General features: G+C 35.6%; 1 protein-coding gene across 6 annotated transcripts in view; it reads right to left on the bottom strand.

The window, feature by feature from the left end:
* The window catches only part of LOC134252699 (uncharacterized), a 31,663-nt gene extending 18,638 nt beyond the window's left edge, over nt 1–13,025 (bottom strand). For 4 of the 6 annotated variants that reach the window (XM_062735202.1, XM_062735201.1, XM_062735200.1 and 1 more), the window contains exons 1-4: nt 12,882–13,025; nt 9,904–10,062; nt 7,451–8,562; nt 6,008–6,306 (exon numbers count right to left, since the gene is read on the bottom strand). In XM_062735202.1, the coding sequence (XP_062591186.1) occupies nt 6,008–6,306; nt 7,451–8,562; nt 9,904–10,032 (1,540 nt within the window). In that variant the 5' untranslated portion in view covers nt 10,033–10,062; nt 12,882–13,025. Of the gene's footprint in view, nt 1–1,933; nt 2,545–3,418; nt 3,554–3,784; nt 4,311–6,007; nt 6,307–7,450; nt 8,563–9,903; nt 10,063–12,881 lie in introns of those variants that run through there. The other 2 variants (XM_062735205.1, XM_062735204.1) reach the window with 2 other exon arrangements.
* Nucleotides 13,026–19,390: the final 6,365 nt, after the last annotated feature.

A 19,390-nucleotide genomic window follows, 5' to 3' on the forward strand; every position in this document is an offset into this window, starting at 1 on the left:
TAAACAGTACACACAAAGATTGGTTTCGCTTTCCTTTGGGGTATGAAATCTTCTTGACAGAATATTTTGATGATGAACTAAAAAACAATCTCTGTTGTCAACACAAAGAGCCAAATTGCAACCCAGGCATTTGCTTCGAGTTAAGACCTTCCATCCCGACTTAGTTTTGTTTTTACTGATACGACAGTTTGTGCATTGTTTACGCCTTGAGGGAGTGTCGGCAGCAGTCAGAGGAATAGGGCGGTGATGTCTGGTTTCAAGTGTCACAAAGTTATGGTCTGAAAGGAAACAAAACTACACTCAATGGCTTTTTTAGGGTACAAATTTGCTGATGGGGTCAAAGAGGAGATGCAGTTTTAAGTAATGTTCACTTGTACAAACATTGTATGCAAATGTCAGAACATTTGAATGTCTCAAATGCACTAATCAAACCACAACTCCATGCAAATATCCATCCCTAAAGTTACATCCTCAAAATATGAAAACGAAGCCACAAAAAATTTTATGTTACTTTTATTTGGTATAACATTTGATTTCAAGTGTCTCAACAAAGTATTTTACATGCTTCAATTATTCAACATGTATATATTTCATTATTTACATTAATGCACAAAATACATCACCTCTCCCAGATTCACAGTTTATTTAAAATCAACAAGCACAGAAGTTAAAATGCAAGTTTCTTCCCTGGACCAATGGCAACCTTTCCTTCATAATACAACTTATGAAAATTATCAAAACACCTATTTTCTCCTGTACACAAAGGAACTTCACAGACAGCACACTTAAATCGAGTTCTGATTTTCAAGCCAGACCTGGTTACTTTTCCCTGAAAATTGCAGAAAGCACACATTTTACGTCGAGTCGATGACTCCTCAACATCAATTCGCACCGGCTGATGACCGTCAACACTATAAAATGGTGCTGGCGATGTCACTGATGAATTAATGACAAATGAATGGCCTGAAAACATAAAGAATTGTCTGTCAATTTCTCAGTATTGAATTTAGAAAGATTTTATAATAGGGTTCTCAAAAATTAAAACTGTCAGGCCATTCATTCACACAAATCTCAAATGATATCAAAAATGTACAACATACCGTACAAAGCATGCTTTCTGCAATTTTTATTTGATTAACTTTATGAAACATGCATGTTGATCATATTTATCATCAAATACAAGTGCTTGTGATAAAATATTCATTCCCTTGCAGAAAGAACTTCAGTTATCTACCTTCCTTTCAAAAGATAGCTAATGTCTGATAAATGATTTTGATTATAGGTCAACTCAGTTAATATCTGTATCAGAACTGCAATAGTATGACATTTGCTGATAAGGAAATACTGGCTGGTCTACAATTCGTTCCTGATCATTGACTACATTAACGGAGTCAGTATCAGGTTTTGAACCTCTAGACTTTTGACGAGAGGTACTTCTAGGAGTTGTTTTTAACATGTTCAAGAAGCCTGGGTCAAGGTCAAGATAACGATGATACTGTTCAAAACAATCTCGCTCCCCAGTACACAGTGGAACTTCACATTTTTCACAGTGAAATCGAGAGTAAACTTTCCAGCCCTTAACAGTCCTTATACTATTTAACTTGCATAGAACACATATTCTGGGTTTATTTTCAATGTTCCTAACAATGCGATGTACAGCAGTATTGGTGGAGGCTGATTCTGAGTTTTCTTCTAGTTTGAAGGATGTGTGATGGGCAAGTCTGGAGGGTCCTGCAAGGAGAAAGGAAGATGATAGAATGTAGAAATAACTGAAGAGTCTAACAGATAGAATTCTAGCTTACACGAGTTTCTGCAGTAACCCACTAAGACAACTACTAAGTTATGGAACCCTCACCCAACACTACATAGAATTAAACATACAATGTTAATGACCCTTGATCTCTAAATTTGATAAATTATAAAATATTTTTACCATATTGATACTGATGCTAGAAGGGTTTTAAATGTCTTTGGACAACTTAAACTCAGAATATGTGTCACTGTCACTTTCACAATCGTCAATGAATACATGTGCCACATTTGGGAAAGACTGTCGATTCAAGGGAACTTGCAAACCATGCAGCGATTCTGTATTTGATTGAGGTAACTGGTCGACAGAAAAATCAGTTGAGATTTGAGATGATGAAATGCGAAGGAAGGATGGGTTAGCATCCAAGCAAGAAACTGCACTTCTACTTTTCCCACTGTTCTGTGCTTTCATTATTGCCTCATTCCATAAATCCAAGAACTCTCCTTGAGAAACATTAGGGAATGACTGGAAGATTTTTGACAAAATATCTCTATGGAAGAAAAACAAGCATGATTTTCCATTACACAGAGGAATTTTACAATCCTTACACATGTAGCGTGTATAGACCCACCAACCCCCTTTGGATTTGTTCCTATTCTGCTTGCAGAATTCACACAATTTTTTGCTATTCCTCTCTGTCTTAACAAGATAATGTTCAGCAGAGTTGGGGACACCTAGGCTGTCCAGAGCTGTAAGGGTTTTCACATTATCAGTCCTGGCACAGAAGGGGAGTGCTGAAAGAGAAAGACGCCCATGTTATTCAAGGTTTCCCTTTCCTGTCTATTCCCATGCAGTTTACTTAAACTGTTACATCTCACTCCAAAATTACCACAATCAACACAAAGAACATTCAAAAAATTCTGCTGTTAACATTTTATTTTTAAAAATGATTGACTAGAACACTGTTCAACAAAAACTTCATAATATAAAATGCCAATCTTTAGCACAGTAAGTTCAACATGACTTTCAACTTCAAAACAAATGCAAAACTTCACACATCATTTCCTGAGATTGTAAACATCTACCACTATATGCTACAGACTAGAAAGATAGAATGTGAATCAAACATGGCTCTGTCGAAAATGTCTAGCCAGCTCCCATTTATTGTAATATCCTTTTTTACAAATATGACACACAAAATCTGGGACCGGATTGTGAGTCTTTAAGTGTCTTGTGAGGGATGATCTAAGCTGATATGACTTCCCACACACTGTGCACTTGTAATCCTCTGCGAAAAAGAAAAGGAAAAGTGTTGATCCTATGTCAGGAAATTTCCCTTATCCAGCAAGTTCACTAACACCAAATACTTTTTAATTTCATTGTCATTTATTTGGAATTTTAATTACATATTAATTAGAGAAACAAAAATGAGGAACAAAAAATATACGAAATATTCATGAAAAAAAGGAACAAACACCAAAAAACATTAAAAACTCCACAACACAGGGAAGAAAACCATGACTTGAAACTAGACTTCACAAGAGGGCGGAAAACATTTGCCTGAAATTCTGCGTTCTGTTCAAACATCTTGGTGGTAATGGGTTCTATTGCAGTGACGAGTCATTTCCCATTTATTGTAAAATGTTTTATAACACACGGGGCACACATGTTGGGGTTCACCAGCATGTTTCTTCATATGTCTCTTCAGGGAGGAGAAGAGTTTATAATAGTTTCCACAAACGGTGCACTGAAAGCCTAACTCGTGGTTGCACTGAAAGCCTAACTCGTGGTTTGGTTTGTCATCTGGAGAGAGAAGAAAAAGCTTTCAGTCACTCATCAGGAAACAATTTTTGAATGGAAAAAAGCATGCTTTTACTCATCTTATACATGAACAAAACTTCAGCTGCTTAAAAAGTAAATCTCAACCAAGAGTTTGAATTCATGCATGCCAATATTTTTCCTTTATGTGACTGTTTCTACAGCAACAGATCATACTCTTCTCAATTAGGAGATAAGTTATATCCATTTTCTTACTTCTTATTAAGAGAAACAGATAGAGTGAAAGATCACTATTGCATTGTGTTTTCCAACACAACATAATCAGTTCTCTGTCCAAAGTTCTCATGGAAATCCTTGTAGCAAGTTCTTATGGGTCCTTTACATAATGGGACATCACATTTTTCACATTTGTAGTAAGTTCTGATATTGTCCCCACATGGTGTTTTCTTGCAGTAGCGCTTGCAAAGAACACAAGGTCTTTGTTTTCCACCAAGCCGTACTAGTTTGTGGATGTTATCCGCTGGCTTTGGAATATTAAAACACTGAGCCGATTTAACATCTGGGTTGGAGACAGGATTGTTTTCACTGTACCGGCATTGTGTGGGGATGGAAAGAGGATTAGAGGATAGAGGGTCATAGTTTGTTCTATCCACAGTTTGGTAGGACATTTGCACAGAATGACCAGAGTTATTTCCATGAATCTGAGTTTTAACATTTGAATGGAATTGGTGCTGTGTTACCAATTCCATTTGGTCCATTTTCTTTGGTCTACTATCCTGTCCTGAAAGATACAGAAAAGTAGGCTTCAGAAAATTGACCATCTTTATTTTTTTTCAGTTTAAATTAGTATTTTCTTTAAATTTACATTTGTTTTTAAAATTGAAAAGAACCAGATAATCATTATTGACTTTTAAAAAGGCTTACTGGAAAGACAAAAGTCTCAAAACTGGGAGAAATTACTACAAAACAATAGCATTAGCAAGCTGATATACCAGACTAACTTTCAACAGTATAAGAGAACCATTATTTATTTGCCAAACAAATGTCCATCCTTCAAAAATTCCATCCAAACTCTAACAAGATAGACAACTTAACACAAACTTTCAAGATGTATTCCTCATGCTGCAATCAAACTCATTATGTGTTCCTTTAAAATTCCTTCAAATTAACTTTAGATTTTCATTCCCACGGTTTCAAATACAGCATTTCTTAGACAAGCTATGCAAATAAATGCATATCCAAGAAAATGGTGAAGACCCTTGGAGGAGGATCTAAAATATTTCAGCCTAAAAGCATTAAGCTGACTAAGATTGAATACCCATCACAGGAGACTAGTAGGAAATATGTCACAACACAAAGAAAACAAACAACTCTAACACATTATTTGTAAGATATCCTCATTTTAAACTCAAATCAATTCAAAAACATGGATACACTTTTTTCAATAAATTCATTTCTATGTTTCAAAGAACCATCAACTTAATTTATACCAGTTGGCATTATAATGTTGAAGCTGAAGTTAATATGATTTTAATATTCAATAATGCTTTATCTACATGAAAATTTACAAGATGAAGTTGAAATATTTACCTCTTAACACAAGGAGATCTTACAAATACTTCAATTGAAGTGCTCTAAACACAAGTGTCGTAGGAATTAGTCAAAAGCTCAACTCTACTACAAATAAATCCAAGGTTGTTTTTGTTTTCTTACCTGTGACAAACACATCAACAACTTTGTTTCTTGGCATTATAATTGAAAATTTTGATTATATTGGAGAAAATACTGCTTTGGTTTTGTTTATGTTATCATTCTATAGAGACCAATCAAAATGGACTTGGGAAATCAGTCACAGAAAGGCTTAAAATTCGATAGAATTTATTTCTCAAAAGTTTTTTTTTTTTCAAATGTTTCACAAACATTCAGTGAAAAGCTCTTTGGAGTTAAAAATACTTTTTTCCAAGTTTAACTAATGCATCTTTTGTGATAAAAGTTCCCCATATGTTGATGGAAAGGAAACATCTCTTGGCTTTGACCCATGCAGTTTTTTTTTTTTTTTTTTTTTGCCAAAATGTTTACATGTACATACAATTATAAATTTAGCTATCTTGATGTTCATGTTTCTTCTTGAAGAAATGCTTCATGATGTGCTGAAAGTTCATTATAATTGATTTGCTTTTCAATAGCTATTAGAACTTTTTTTTTAATTTTACATTTCAAAACTTTGATGTAGTACAAGCTGAAAAAAATGTGCATTGCTAGATCTGAGCCTCTTCACCAAATTCTTTTTTTAAGTATATAATTGATCATATTGATTGCTAAAAAAATCATTTATTATACAAAAAAGACAAATATTTCAGTGCAGGAAATATGAACAAATCAAGATTTTTAATGAAGTGCTCAAAATAGCCACATCTAAAACCTTGGATTTATTTTCTGTGAACACTACTGTTCTACAAATAAACAATGTGTACTAACCCTTAAATTGTCCGATGTACCAGGAATTGTTCTGATCTCCGCTGACATTACTGGCTTCGTTTGAGATGTCATCTCTCAGAGCATCCTGGGATTGATCGTGTTCAGGGTCACTCTCCTCTTCGTTTTCCATGCTGTCTTCTATTCCAGTTTTCATTCGCATTATTCCGTCTTCAGGTATGTCCACGTACATGTCCAATCCTCCGGTATGTGCATCTGCAGCTTCCACTTTCACTATACTGATATCCGGAGCTTTATCTGAGGAGGAACTGGGAGATAGTTCCTGAGATTCAACCCTGTTTCTACAAAATCAAAGCAAACACAGATAACTAAACATAGGTAACCATAGATCACAGAGCTCACCTCTATGACCGTCATCTTTAAGTATGACAAAATCCCTTACAAAACATGCTAGATGCAACATTTATGCAATTTCCGTTTGACAGGACCTATAGTTACTTAGCAAGCTTACAGATAAAACGAAGTTTTTTTGCAATTGCGAACAAACTTCTTAACAAATTTTTTGTAAAATTTTATGGATATAATGAACTTAGATACTGTAAAACGAGAAAATTTGGCGCACTACTAATTTTAGCGCCTTTGGCGCAAGAGCCCCTGAGCGCTAAAATTTATTGTGCGCTAAAGGATTTCTAAATATTCTTTTTTGTGTGTCTTCAAAGCTTTTACATAAGTACATGTAAACCGGAATGCGCGATTACGTAATGTCAAAGGCCATTGGATTTTATACAGCACTGCACATGTTCGGAAGACAGAAAGTTCTGCCAAATTATAATTTAATTAAACTAATGTTACCCCGGTAGTTGTTACCTGATTATTATCATTAGCACCTTCAAAGTTTGGCTTCTCGGCGTGTCATTCATCAATCGCCTCGAGGTAAACAATGCAATCAAGCATGGCGATTGAGCTTGCAGACAAAATCTGTTTAGGATAACCGTTTTATCTAAGTAATTTTCAGTCGATGCATGCATTGTTTTAATATTATTTAAATGAGTAAATACTCAATTTCTTTTAATTGAAAATAGAAATAACAAATTTTTGTAACATTGTACCACGTCCATGTGATAGCAACACGAACCACGGTAAAGTGAACGAATGTTTACTGATATACGGGAGTACTGATGTGTTTCCGTGCTTGACTAACCAAAAAGACAAAAGTCGTGGATAAAAAAAAACCAAAATATCACATTTATATATTTTACTGACAAGCGCAAGCGCTAAAATTTATTTGCGCCAATGCATTCCCACTTGCGTTTGCGCTAAAATACGTATGCGCCAAATTTTCTCGTTTTACAGTATTGTGAATTCATGGTTATACTTATAGTAAACTAATTTTATGTCACCTAGAAGCTGAAAATCTTTTTATAGCAAATTTTCAACCATCTGTTCAAAATTGAACTGAATTTCCTGATCATTATTCACACTTACACCTGATCTTGTGCTTGGTCTCCTTCTTCACTTTCAGTCTGTTTTTTCCCTCCACTTTCTGAAGAGTGGACCTGCGTGGCACTTCCTGCAGCAAATGGTTTATTTGTTGCTCTGGAAATGGGGGTCATAGTTGGAAACACAGGCTGTTGAGGTGGTGTCATGGCATGAGGGAAGTTTTCTTTCCTTGTTGCTTCTGATTCTGCTGACCTTGGTGAAAACTGGACATCATTTGAAGTATCTGCAGATCTCTGTAATCCTTGTGATGAAGAAGATGGATCATTGAACATGGTAAGTGGATTGACTGTGATGGAACCACGAGATCCATTTGTGGTAGTCTGTTTTAAAGGCCCTCCCGTACCACCTGGATCAGAAATATTCACCACATGAACATCTGTGGCAGTATTCATTTGGCTGGACACCCCAATGGAGACAGATTTCTGCTTTGGTCTGGAATCAGGTTTCACGTTGCCTCTAGCATCTTTTTCTGGCTCTTCAGTCTGAATTATTTCTAGGCAGTCTTCCACAATATCAATGACCCCTGGTTGTGTAGGAAGCCTTGTGCCTGCACCTAGTTGAGGAACTCTTTCCCATGGATCTGGCTGGCTTGAACGATAACTATGTGCCATGGATAAAGTATCGTCTGCTCTGTGACTAGAGGAATGTGAATCAATAAGTGGACTAGACGGTCTACCCATTCTTTGCCTCTTGCTGCCAGGACTTGTGGGACGGGGGAAATTTGACATTCTCTTCATGTTCACACTTTTCTGTAAACCTGATGACCTAACATGGCGGAATTCGAGCATATCATAAGACGTGTACTTGTACTGGCTGTCCATTGGCATTGGGGCACCTGTAGCACCATTTAGACACTTTAGAAAGTCAGCACAGCACTTAATGACACTGTCCACCTGCAACAGGCGAGCAATTTTTTCAACATCTCTGCAATTTTCTTCTGTTAGCATCATGAATCCCTCATACAAATATTGTAGGAACGTATTAATGGAATCTTGTTTGATGTCGGCTGCCAGGCGGACTTCCAGGTGTGATCCCATTGAGGCATTGTCCATTGACTGTAGCATTGGGCAGGCAGCAACTAAAACAACTCGGTGTGCCTAAAAATTGATAGAGCATTGTTTATTCAAAAATCACAATAGCAGAAAATATCGATTATCAGGCATTCTAAGTGTATTGGTGAAGTATTGCTGCCTAATATTAAACATATTCGTTAGTGTTCTTTGTCTTTGCATTCAACACATCTGAATGAAATCCTGTTTTGGAGGTGATAAGGCCAAACAAAAAAATAACTTTGTTTACTGTTACATGCTGAAATAAAATAGGGTCGGTAGGTAGGATTTTTTTTTTATTTTATTGAATTTTTTTAATACACAAATTCACATGAATTGGTTGAATTACAAAACAGTTTTACCATTGTACCATGCCTTAATTTTGTTTGGGCTTGTAATATGGGTGGTAGACAATATAATCTTTCTTGCCAACTGCCTTACAACTCAGGGGTGTGCAATTAAAAAGAAAATCAAGTACTAACCCACAGGCTTGTAACAACAATAAAGTTATTATTAGTCCGAAGTTAAAAGTGACCAGTCCAAATATTGGGGCAAAAAATACTAATATTTTAAAAAGTTCATAGTTGAGAAAGCTAGGGTCCTAAGCCATTCCTTTTAAAGTTGAAGTTTAAAACTTTTAAGAAATTATATTTTGAATTTCTTTTCTGAACATATTGCACTACTCTAGCTTATCTAAAATGAAGCAAAAATCATTTTATTTTCATTTCAAACCATTAAGTATAATTGATATATATTAAAGTTTAATCACATAACACTTAGCTATCATTTGATTTGGGGATCGTATATAATTGAAAGAGATATCTGCATGTATTTACCATTAACAGAGGAATGGAGGAAATTCGGATTAGGAAAAAACGATCGTTTTTTAAAGTAAATAAGTCAGGTAGTACTGCAAAATGGATGAGATTAAAGTGATTTAAGAGCAGTAGGAGCATGCTGCCTGGAAAATTTTCATTAGTTGGAAATTAAATAGCAAAACAATGAGTGAAAATATCGTTTGTGTTTCTCATGTATTTATAATTATACATGCATAATTTTAATTTTATTTTTACTACCCCCCCAAAAAACGGTAGCTCCGGTTGTTGGGCAATGCTAGTTGCACACCCCTGCAACTGCCACGCAATGGTAAGCAAATTGCAACGAACTCATTGATGTAGAAATTGAACTCACTTGTTTTGTTTCTGTACTTTCAATTTCGATTTCAAAGATGAATGTAAAAGTTAAACTGACCGGCCAGTAACTTCCGGATTTTTATGACGAAAAAAAAATTTGGGTCGGCGATTAAAATTAGGGTCGGTCGGGTAACCGTAAACAAACATATTTTTTTGTTACGCCTAATGGAATAACATATGTGACTGTTATTATTACCTTTGTTATGACTGGGCCTGTTCTTATTATGGCATCACAGAGGACCTGGCTCTTCCACATCGTGGCCAGCTGACATAGCAAGGAACTGGAATGTATCTGGTTAGTGTAGAACTTCTGGTAGCAACTCATTCTGACTTCTTTGTATTGTAGCAGGACTTTCTGAATACAAAAAATTGAAAAAAAAGTTATTTCTAGGAGTAATCTATTTCCATTTCAATCTATATATCATGTAAATGTTTCACATACTAAGACTGTCACTGATTGGATTTAATGACTTGGTTGTGCAGACATGATGCTCAAAGAAGTCAAACAGGCAACCTAATTAAAGTGATGCTTTATTTGCTGGAGATAGGGCAGTTTAAATGGTGACAACACTGTACATGTATTAGTGATGATAAGGTTATAGAAAGAATCATCCCTTTACCAAGTTCTCGCGTCTTGAAGTTAGATCCGCGAAATAAAGTTGTACAGGGTAGAATTGCTGCACCAAGCGGTGTCGCTGAATTCTATTTTTCAATATGGCTTCCTCTCTGACTCTCCCCTGTACGTCACAATATAAAAGCAGGGGATTCGAGTCAGAGGAATCTGGGACTATGTCATCTTCGCTAGCCAAAGGTCTCTGATATGCTACTCTCCTCATGAACCCTTGGCATATGGTGAAGTCAAAAGACAGGATTGTTTTCGTCACGTGATCTCGAATTTAACAGGTACGCACAGATTGCGTCATTGACGGAAATAAAGACGCGTGTTTTAAAAAAATTAACATGATTAAATCAAATTTTTTTTTCAAAAATAATTAAGAAGCAAAAATTGAGTTACGCTTATTCATTATTTACAGTACAAATCAGAACTTCAATATAGATTTTTAATCACATATTTAGAATATATTGGATGACATCATAGCTATTCATAGAATTGCATGTTATCTTACGGATCGTTGTTCACTTGCGTTTTTCATTCCCGAGATTAAAGAGTCAAGAAGTATCCCGAACGCAAATATCATCATTTACAAAAAAAAATTGCTGATTGGTCGACTGGGTGTACCGAATCCCAATCAGAACCCGAGAAAAAAAACCCAACTTCTGTCAACACCGTATGCCAAGGGATTATGAGGAGAGTAGCGTATCAGAAACCCTAGGCTAGCGAAGATGTGATTACGTTAAAATGTGGCTTAATTTCCTCAGGATAATTGTTATTTTAACAATGGTCAATTCCATTCCTACTTCGATACGATATTTCCTGAAGAGCTTGAGATTAACATGATTAAAGATACTAGAGTCTGACACATCTGTTTCATACTTCGATATTTTACTTAAAAAAGACGCTAATGGTAATCTAACAACCAAGCTATATGATAAACGTGATGACTTTAACTTTTCTATCGTCAGCTTCCCTTACTTATGCAGCAATATACCTTCATCACCTGCATACGGAGTCAATATATCTCAGTTGATTCGATACGCAAGAGCATGCTCTATGTATGAACAATTTCTAAAATGAGGTTAAATTATTAACAAACAAGTTGATGAAACAAGAACAGTCTTCACGAAAACTTTTCAAACTAACTGGCCAGTCGGACCAGTGAACTTTCAAAATATACTAGCCCACCAAAATATTTACTAGTCCCTTTAATAAAAAAATAAAATAAATTCATTTCCATAACTGTAAATTTATACATGTTTACGTACTTCAACTTTTGAAATGCCGCCATTTTTCGGCCTTTGTCGCGGTTCGGTAAGTTGTTCGTAGGAACTTTGCACATTTTACGTACTAGTTAATAATTACTAGCTACTTCCGGTTGTTACGTAATACATCCATGTTATAATATAGGGTTATAATTATAGGATTCAACAACACGAGCTTCTTTTTATTTAATATATCAATGAAATTTGCGCAAGTAAGTCAATTGAAATAAATTTTGACTGTATGATTTTTATGATCAACAAGCCCATCGGACTTCTTGAATTTTGATTTTCACTGACCCGACCTCAAAATTCACTGGCCTCGGTCTTCGGACCAGTGAGTTTTAGTGAAGACTGCAAGAATATCAACAGTCTCGTTTAAAGTCATCATTTCGTAAATTTTATGGTCGCTACAATGACCTTGTCAGCAAATACAATTTATTATTGAGACAAATACTGACTGACGTTTCATACTTATTGATAGTCCATTATTTATACACTGAATTGACCACGGTTTTTTCTGTTATTTCCCGATCATGACAAGAAGCACACGGCAAGTGTGACCGGTCAGCAGGGGATGCTCACTCCTCCATGGCACCTGATCCCATCTCTGATGTTTCGGAGGTCTGTGTTTGCTCTGCTCCAATTTTGTATTCTTTTATGGACTTTGATATTGAATACTGTTCGTTATCTCCATATCCTTCCTTTGACCAGCAATGATACTTACAATTTATATTTTTTGCCATATTCATATGATCAAGGCACATTCTTATAACAGTGGTTGCAAAATTACATGAGGCAGAATATACATTATGGATAGGAGGAATAACCCCTCCCCAATCTTCTAGATCATGTACCATAACATCACAAGATCACCTATAGACGAGGGAGTAAGAGTGGACGACTACTCTCATAATCTAAATACTCAAAACCGTGTCAAAATAGCTAGATATATGTAAAATTTTGATTGTAATAATCAAAAACTAAAACCATACAATTGTTCCAGTTCATAAAATATGTTTTATCGGATTATCCCACATTTGCAAGCATCAGAAGCGATGTCAATTTTGCGTCATAAGTGGTTTACTGATAATTCTGTTAGGTCTTATGTATGCAGAAAAGGCCCATCAAAACACATTTGGGTTAAAAAGAGTTGCATGTCTTTCTACTTGTTCACTCTTGGGCTTCCGTGTGAACAAAGAAAATAAAAATGGCCGCCTGATGTTCACGTACCAAGGTACGCTCCTCATGTTGATCCTGAAAACGTGGCTTCAAAACGATATGATAAATGTTTACCTTTCACAAATCGTCTCTTTTCTTTCAATGTTAAGATATAAGATATGCAATGGTCACGTTAATTTCCGCTATTTTTCATATAACTGTCCAAGTTTCTGTACATCTTTCAACGTCCATTGATCTACAATCCGGCCTGTTATGATATGTGCGCAGAACCTATGCGCAGTTGGGATATTGGGGCTCCAGTGGGGAAAATATGATAAAAGTCATAATCACGTGATTTCGTCCATTGTCGATTTTGGTTAACAGGTTTGAACTTGGTGGAATGTAAAAATATTTCAACACAGCTTTTTTATTATTTATTTTTATTAACATTTCATTTATGCTTAGATTTCGCCAAACGTTTTGTGCATTACCTTTACTTTACTGTAAATAAAGTTATGTAGTGTAAATAAAAAATCTCCTTGAAAAACATCACAAATCACTATACAGATCTATATATTTTTAAATTTCATATCAAAATAATATAATTATTGACATCTAAGGCTACATTAAAGAAAATTTGATTTCACGCAAAGTCTAAATCCATTTTGGCGGTAAAAATAAAAACTATTTACACATTCATCGATTATGAGATTTCGATTTAGCTTGACTGCATGAAATGAAAATGATTAAGATTCTTGCAAATGTAACTTTTTTTTAAATCAATTAATAATTTTAAGAGTTTTTGTTCCCGACTCAGTCAGAAGTCTGTATGATATCTATCAATTTTCCAAGAGTTTTCCATGATGCAGGAAAATTATTTGTTTAAGGATATCTGTTCCTCAGTAAGGAAGGATAACTCTTAAATTATTATTATTTGATTAACAAGTCCCACAAATACAGCTTGAAAAGCTACTCAGAGCTGAAAACTGTTCATAAATGATATCTGCCAAGAAGACGAAAATGAGAACGTATGTGAAAACTGTGCCTCTCAACATAAATCGCCGAAGAACTCATATTAAAGAAATGATCTTTATATGTGGAAAAAATAATCGTTAACACTGTAAAGTTTTTAGATGGATTCTATACTTCAAACGGAAAAAGGGGGAGTCAAAATATAACAGCCAAATCTGTGGGCATACCACAGAATATCGATGTTAATTGTGTAACACTAGCTACAAAATTAACTAAATAATCCAAACTAAATTGACAGACCGGAGAGCTACAGTACCACCCATTGAAAAAACTATATTTATTTGTTTCTCGATTTATTTCGCCGTGTTTTTCAAATTGCCATAGAAAAGTGTAACTGACATTGGGGCCATCAAATGTGAGATTAGTTGATTGAGATCAAAGGGATATTTCGTAAAATACCTTTTTTACAGTTGAAAAATTAGGAGAAAATAATCCAAATTCGAGCGCAACTTTTTGTGCACAATAAATATACAGATTTTTCTGTGGGTTGCACTGTATAGGTCTCTGGTAATCCATCCTAATTTATTTTTCAGACCAGCGAGCTACTGATCTGCAGCTAGTGTGCCACATGGTATCTGAAAATGTTAGATTTACATTGAAAAATATTTTTAAGACACGAATGTTTTAACAAAATAGATTTGATAAAATTGCCTGAAACGTGGGTGCATTTTTTAAAGCCAAAAATTAAGATCAATAGGCCTAATAAAAATATGGAATCAAAAAATAAAAGATGCCATGAGGATTAATATTTTCAAGGAGTGTAAGATTCGAAACTATGAGATCATACCTAGACTGCTAGATTTTTTGCAAGCTGATTTACATTGGAGATGTTTACCTGCATTTAAAAGAAAAAAATTCAGAAAAAAAGAATGATATTACTGATGCAAAATACTGCAGTGTTAATTTCCTTTACTATTTTTGAACGGAACAGCTTATTCAATATGATTCACCGTTTAAACATGTCCGTGTATCCTTTTTTCTGCATTTCTATACTACTGGATCAGTCCATTTATATTGTACGAAATGGGTGAATAGCTCTTTTTGCGCCAAGTGTCACTGCTATTTCGCGCCTTTTCCTTGGATTGTTCTACATTGTATGAATGGGTGTGCTAACATACATGGAATTAAAATAAAGTTTGTCCTTTTAACCCCGGGCACTTTTAATGTTTCAGGAATTCTATCTACAAGTTAATGTTTTATCTCATTCTTTTAAACAACATATCGTATGATATACAGTATACGGACATGCAACACTAAAGAAATTATTTTTTCTAATTTGTTTCCCAATCCCGCGGTTGGTTTATTCCATAAATGAACTAGTGTAGTCCAATGATAATAAACAACGCAGTTCAACAAGTTAGGGTCCCCAGATGCATGATCATTTAGGGTGAATTCACCATGCATCGGACACATACCTTGCATCGGACAACTTTAGACAATAAACTCTCTTTCAACTTAAGAGTTCCGTGTATTTATTTGTTTCTGTCTTGAAGCTGAAGACTTAAATTTTTTAATGATACCGATTGTTATTATCATGTTGTGATAAAAATACCACGAGAATGGCCTTGAAGTTACGTCATATTTTACATCATCAAAGGGGAACAACCAGGAATTTAAGATTTTGCGATTTTTAGAGTTATCGTTCTTAAAATTCGACTTCAACGGAACGAGGCAGACTTTGGTGAATAAAGTCAAAGATTGATAATTTTACATAAATTTTAAAGAAATTTCACTTCAATGTTCGTATAATTCTTTTAAAAGCTGGTTTTCACTAGTATGTTCATTTCTCCGTACATCGGACACAAATTAACCATGCATCGGACACTTTCCGATGCAAAGGTAAGCACTACCATTTTCATACAGAACTCAGCTGATAGCTGTTTTTTGCGGAAAAGGAAAATAAAAACTCTATATTTTCAGTCAAAATACAGGTTATCGATGTATGACGTCTGGAATTTGACTCAATTTATTTCTACAAACCAGAGTATGATAAACCATGAAAACATAGGTAATCAGAGATTACAGAGCTCACCTCAACGAATGTTGTCTTTAAATAAGGAAAAGTCACACAATTAACCAACAAAAAATGTACATTCCAAAAATGAAAATATCTAAGCAATTTTGATCTGATACTTTGAAGTAGACCAACATAAAAATCTTCTTCATGAAAATGTAATTCAGCATCTAAAGCAAATTTGAGTTTTCATCTCTTGATGCAACATTTGTGCAAGTTTGGTTTATACAATGTTATAAAAGCCTTAAAGTTTTTTGGTAATAGACCTGCAACCATAACTTTAACCTGGTCTATTATCTGAAAAATATATATGTCGAATTCAGCATCCGAAGCAAGTCGATTAGTGTGCATCCTAAGATGTATCGTCCATGCAAGTTTGCACATTATAAGGCTCATAGTTAATTGGAAATGAAACATACATCAAAAACTAACATTTTCACTCATCCACAAAATGTAGGTCAGATTCAGCATCCGAAGCAAGCCTGGTAGTATCCATCCTTAGATGTATCATCCATGCAAGATTGGTCATTAAAGAACTCATAGTTACTTGGAAATGAAACCTGCACCAAAAACTTTTACTTGTTCACTCAACCGGAAAATGTAGGTCAGATTCAGCATCCGAAGCAAGCCCGGTAGTGTGCATCCTTAGATTTATCATCCATGCAAGTTTGGTCAACATAGGGCTTAAAGATACTTGCAAATGAAACCTGCTCCAAACACTTAACCTGTTCACTCAACTGGAAAATGTAGGTCAGATTCAGCATCCGAAGCAAGCCCGGTAGTATCCATCCTTAGATGTATCATCCATGCAAGTTTGGTCAACATAGGGCTTATAGTTACTTGGAAATGAAACCTGCACCAAAAACTTTAACCTGTTCACTCAACCGGAAAATGTAGGTCAGATTCAGCATCCGAAGCAACCCGGTAGTATCCATCCTTAGATGTATCATCCATGCAAGTTTGGTCAACATAGGACTTAAAGATACTTGGAAATGAAACCTGCACCAAAAACTTTAACCTGTTCACTCAACCGGAAAATGTAGGTCAGATTCAGCATCCGAAGCAAGCCTGGTTGTATCCATCCTTAGATGTATCATCCATGCAAGTTTGGTCAACATAGGACTTACAGATACTTGGAAATGAAACCTGCACCAAAAAACTTTAACCTGTTCACTCAACCGGAAAAAGTAGGTCAGATTCAGCATCCGAAGCAAGCCCGGTAGTATGCATCCTTAGATGTATCATCCATGCAAGTTTGGTTAACATAGGGCTTATAGTTACTTGGAAATGAAACCTACACCAAAAACTGCACCAAAAATGTTAACCTGCTCCAAAAACATTAACCTGGTCATTCCTTTGCTAAAATTGCAGCATCTGAAACTTTGACTGGTACAATGAAACACACTAGAACCATCTTCCATGCATGTCTAATCAATATAGGACATAGATGTACTTAAAAAAAAACTGCTCCAAAAAACTTAACCTTAACCCGGGACGCCGACGCCGACGCCGACACCGACGCCGACGCCGAGGGTATTACATAAGCTCCCCCAACTTCGTTGAGGTGAGCTAAAAAGGCGCGAATTACCGCATTATAAGCATTTTAAAGCATTTTTAAGGCAGAGTGAGGTCTCTTGAATCGTTCTACATTTGTGCAACGATATCGTCAATTAGATTTAAATTGAGGGTTAATTCTTAGATAAAAGATAAAAATATATCCATATCAAGCATTTTAAAGCACTTTAATAAAGGTATGATATTTATCCAGTCAAAATATCGTCTGTCCGATGCATGGTAAACAATGTCCGATCCATGGTGAATTTTGAGTTATTCCTAAAAACTCGATTTTTGAGGATATTTTCTAAATAAAGGGCATATAATTGTGTCCCAAATTGATATTTTAATCACAAACTAAATGTTAAACTCCATTTTGATAATTTTCCGTCGGTAGCGATATCGCTAGAACTTGTTGAAGTACAAGGGTATCCGATGCATGGTGAATTCACCCTATATGTCTCTGTTCAGACGCACACAGTAATTAAGAAACAAGTGCAAAATCTTGGATTTTTCGTTCCACAAAGGTCTAAATATTGCAATTACTTACATGTATTTCATGTTCAATATATGACAGTGGCAATATCCCCCCCCCCCCTTTTAAGAAAAAAAAATAATGTACACACATTACTACTGTTTACTTCAGTGGAGAAAATACACTCCAAACTCCAACAAAATGTGTGTTTAATTATATCCATCTTTTAAAATGTTTGATAACAGATTTTATACATGTACTAGGTGTTACAATGTAGCTGGAAATTAATTTAGATCCAAGGGCAGATCACTCCACTTGCAGAAAACCCCCACAGAAAAACAACTCTTTAGTATGCAGTGCATCGTCTCAAGCCACGGTCCGGAGTCCGCATATATAGCTCTCTCCTGGGAGAGGAGCGTACATTTTGGCCGTGGTTTGCGACGATGTATGCAGTGTAGAGCTTGTTCTTCTACAAGTTAAATAAAATCAAGATTTTATTTACACAATGTTCTCAAAATATAAAGTAAGGGCATATTTTAGACCCGCAAAAGTACCGGGTATTGCTCAAAAGGTTTATCACTCCTCATGCAGATATTGATTGATTTAATTAAATCTGTTACTTGTTATGGTAAGAGAAGCAAGGGCTCCAAACATGTTTTATTAGTTTTCATATATTTCAAGAGGTCCCCTAAAACATGTACACCCATCCAAATGAAGGACTATAGCAATGGTACTTTTATGTTCAAAATGCAGAAATATTAAAAGTTAAACAAATTTCCTGCAAAGAAAGTCTAAACTCCGGTTCCCATGGAAATTTTCCTGGACTTGACAATGCACCTGCAGATAAGCTTTAAGAAATAATATGTTGAAGAAAAGAAAGTAAACAAAACTTTTCCATCAGCAATATTCGCTAGATTTCAGCCACTGTGAGATCCTTTTATTCCCAAAATATACGAAATCAACCAAAGGAAGATTGCACAATATCAGATAAATTACATTCATGAATGTCTTTGGAGCAGCCCTAAAGGAAAGATGTATGCTGAGGTTTTCTGTTCATGGACATAACAAGTGTAAAGGGTAACAGGGAATGCACTGAGGGATGAAACTAGCAAGAGTAGTATAAGGCGTCTGGATGGGGGGTTCAACTGAGTGCACTTTTGGGGCTGAGGGGGATAGGTGGGTCAAGTGAGTGCACTTTTGGGGCTGAGGGGGATAGGGGGTTCAAGAGAGTACAGCCCCTGGGAGATAAGTGGGTCAATTCATTACATATATCCCCCTAAATACGGGGGTGTGTTTACACTGTGTTTACATTATACTATATACGCTGCTACTACGACCTGTTGCATCATCTTTTTATATCTGTTGCATCATCTTTTTGATACCTGTTGCATCATCTTTTTTATACCTGTTGCATCATCTGTAAGGGGGCCCTGTGCAAAAATAGGTTGGACTTATCTTTCTGTAAACTATCTAGTCAGCGAGCTTACCTATGCATTGTGACGTCATAAACTTGGTAGCGACGTCATGTTAGTCCTTCACAAGCCGCGATGGCTGCTTATTTTGACACAA

Source organism: Saccostrea cucullata, unplaced genomic scaffold, assembly GCF_032062105.1.
Source record: "Saccostrea cucullata isolate Sc308-1 unplaced genomic scaffold, CSIRO_AGI_Scuc_v1 ctg99, whole genome shotgun sequence".
Taxonomy (NCBI): Eukaryota; Metazoa; Mollusca; class Bivalvia; order Ostreida; family Ostreidae; genus Saccostrea; species Saccostrea cuccullata.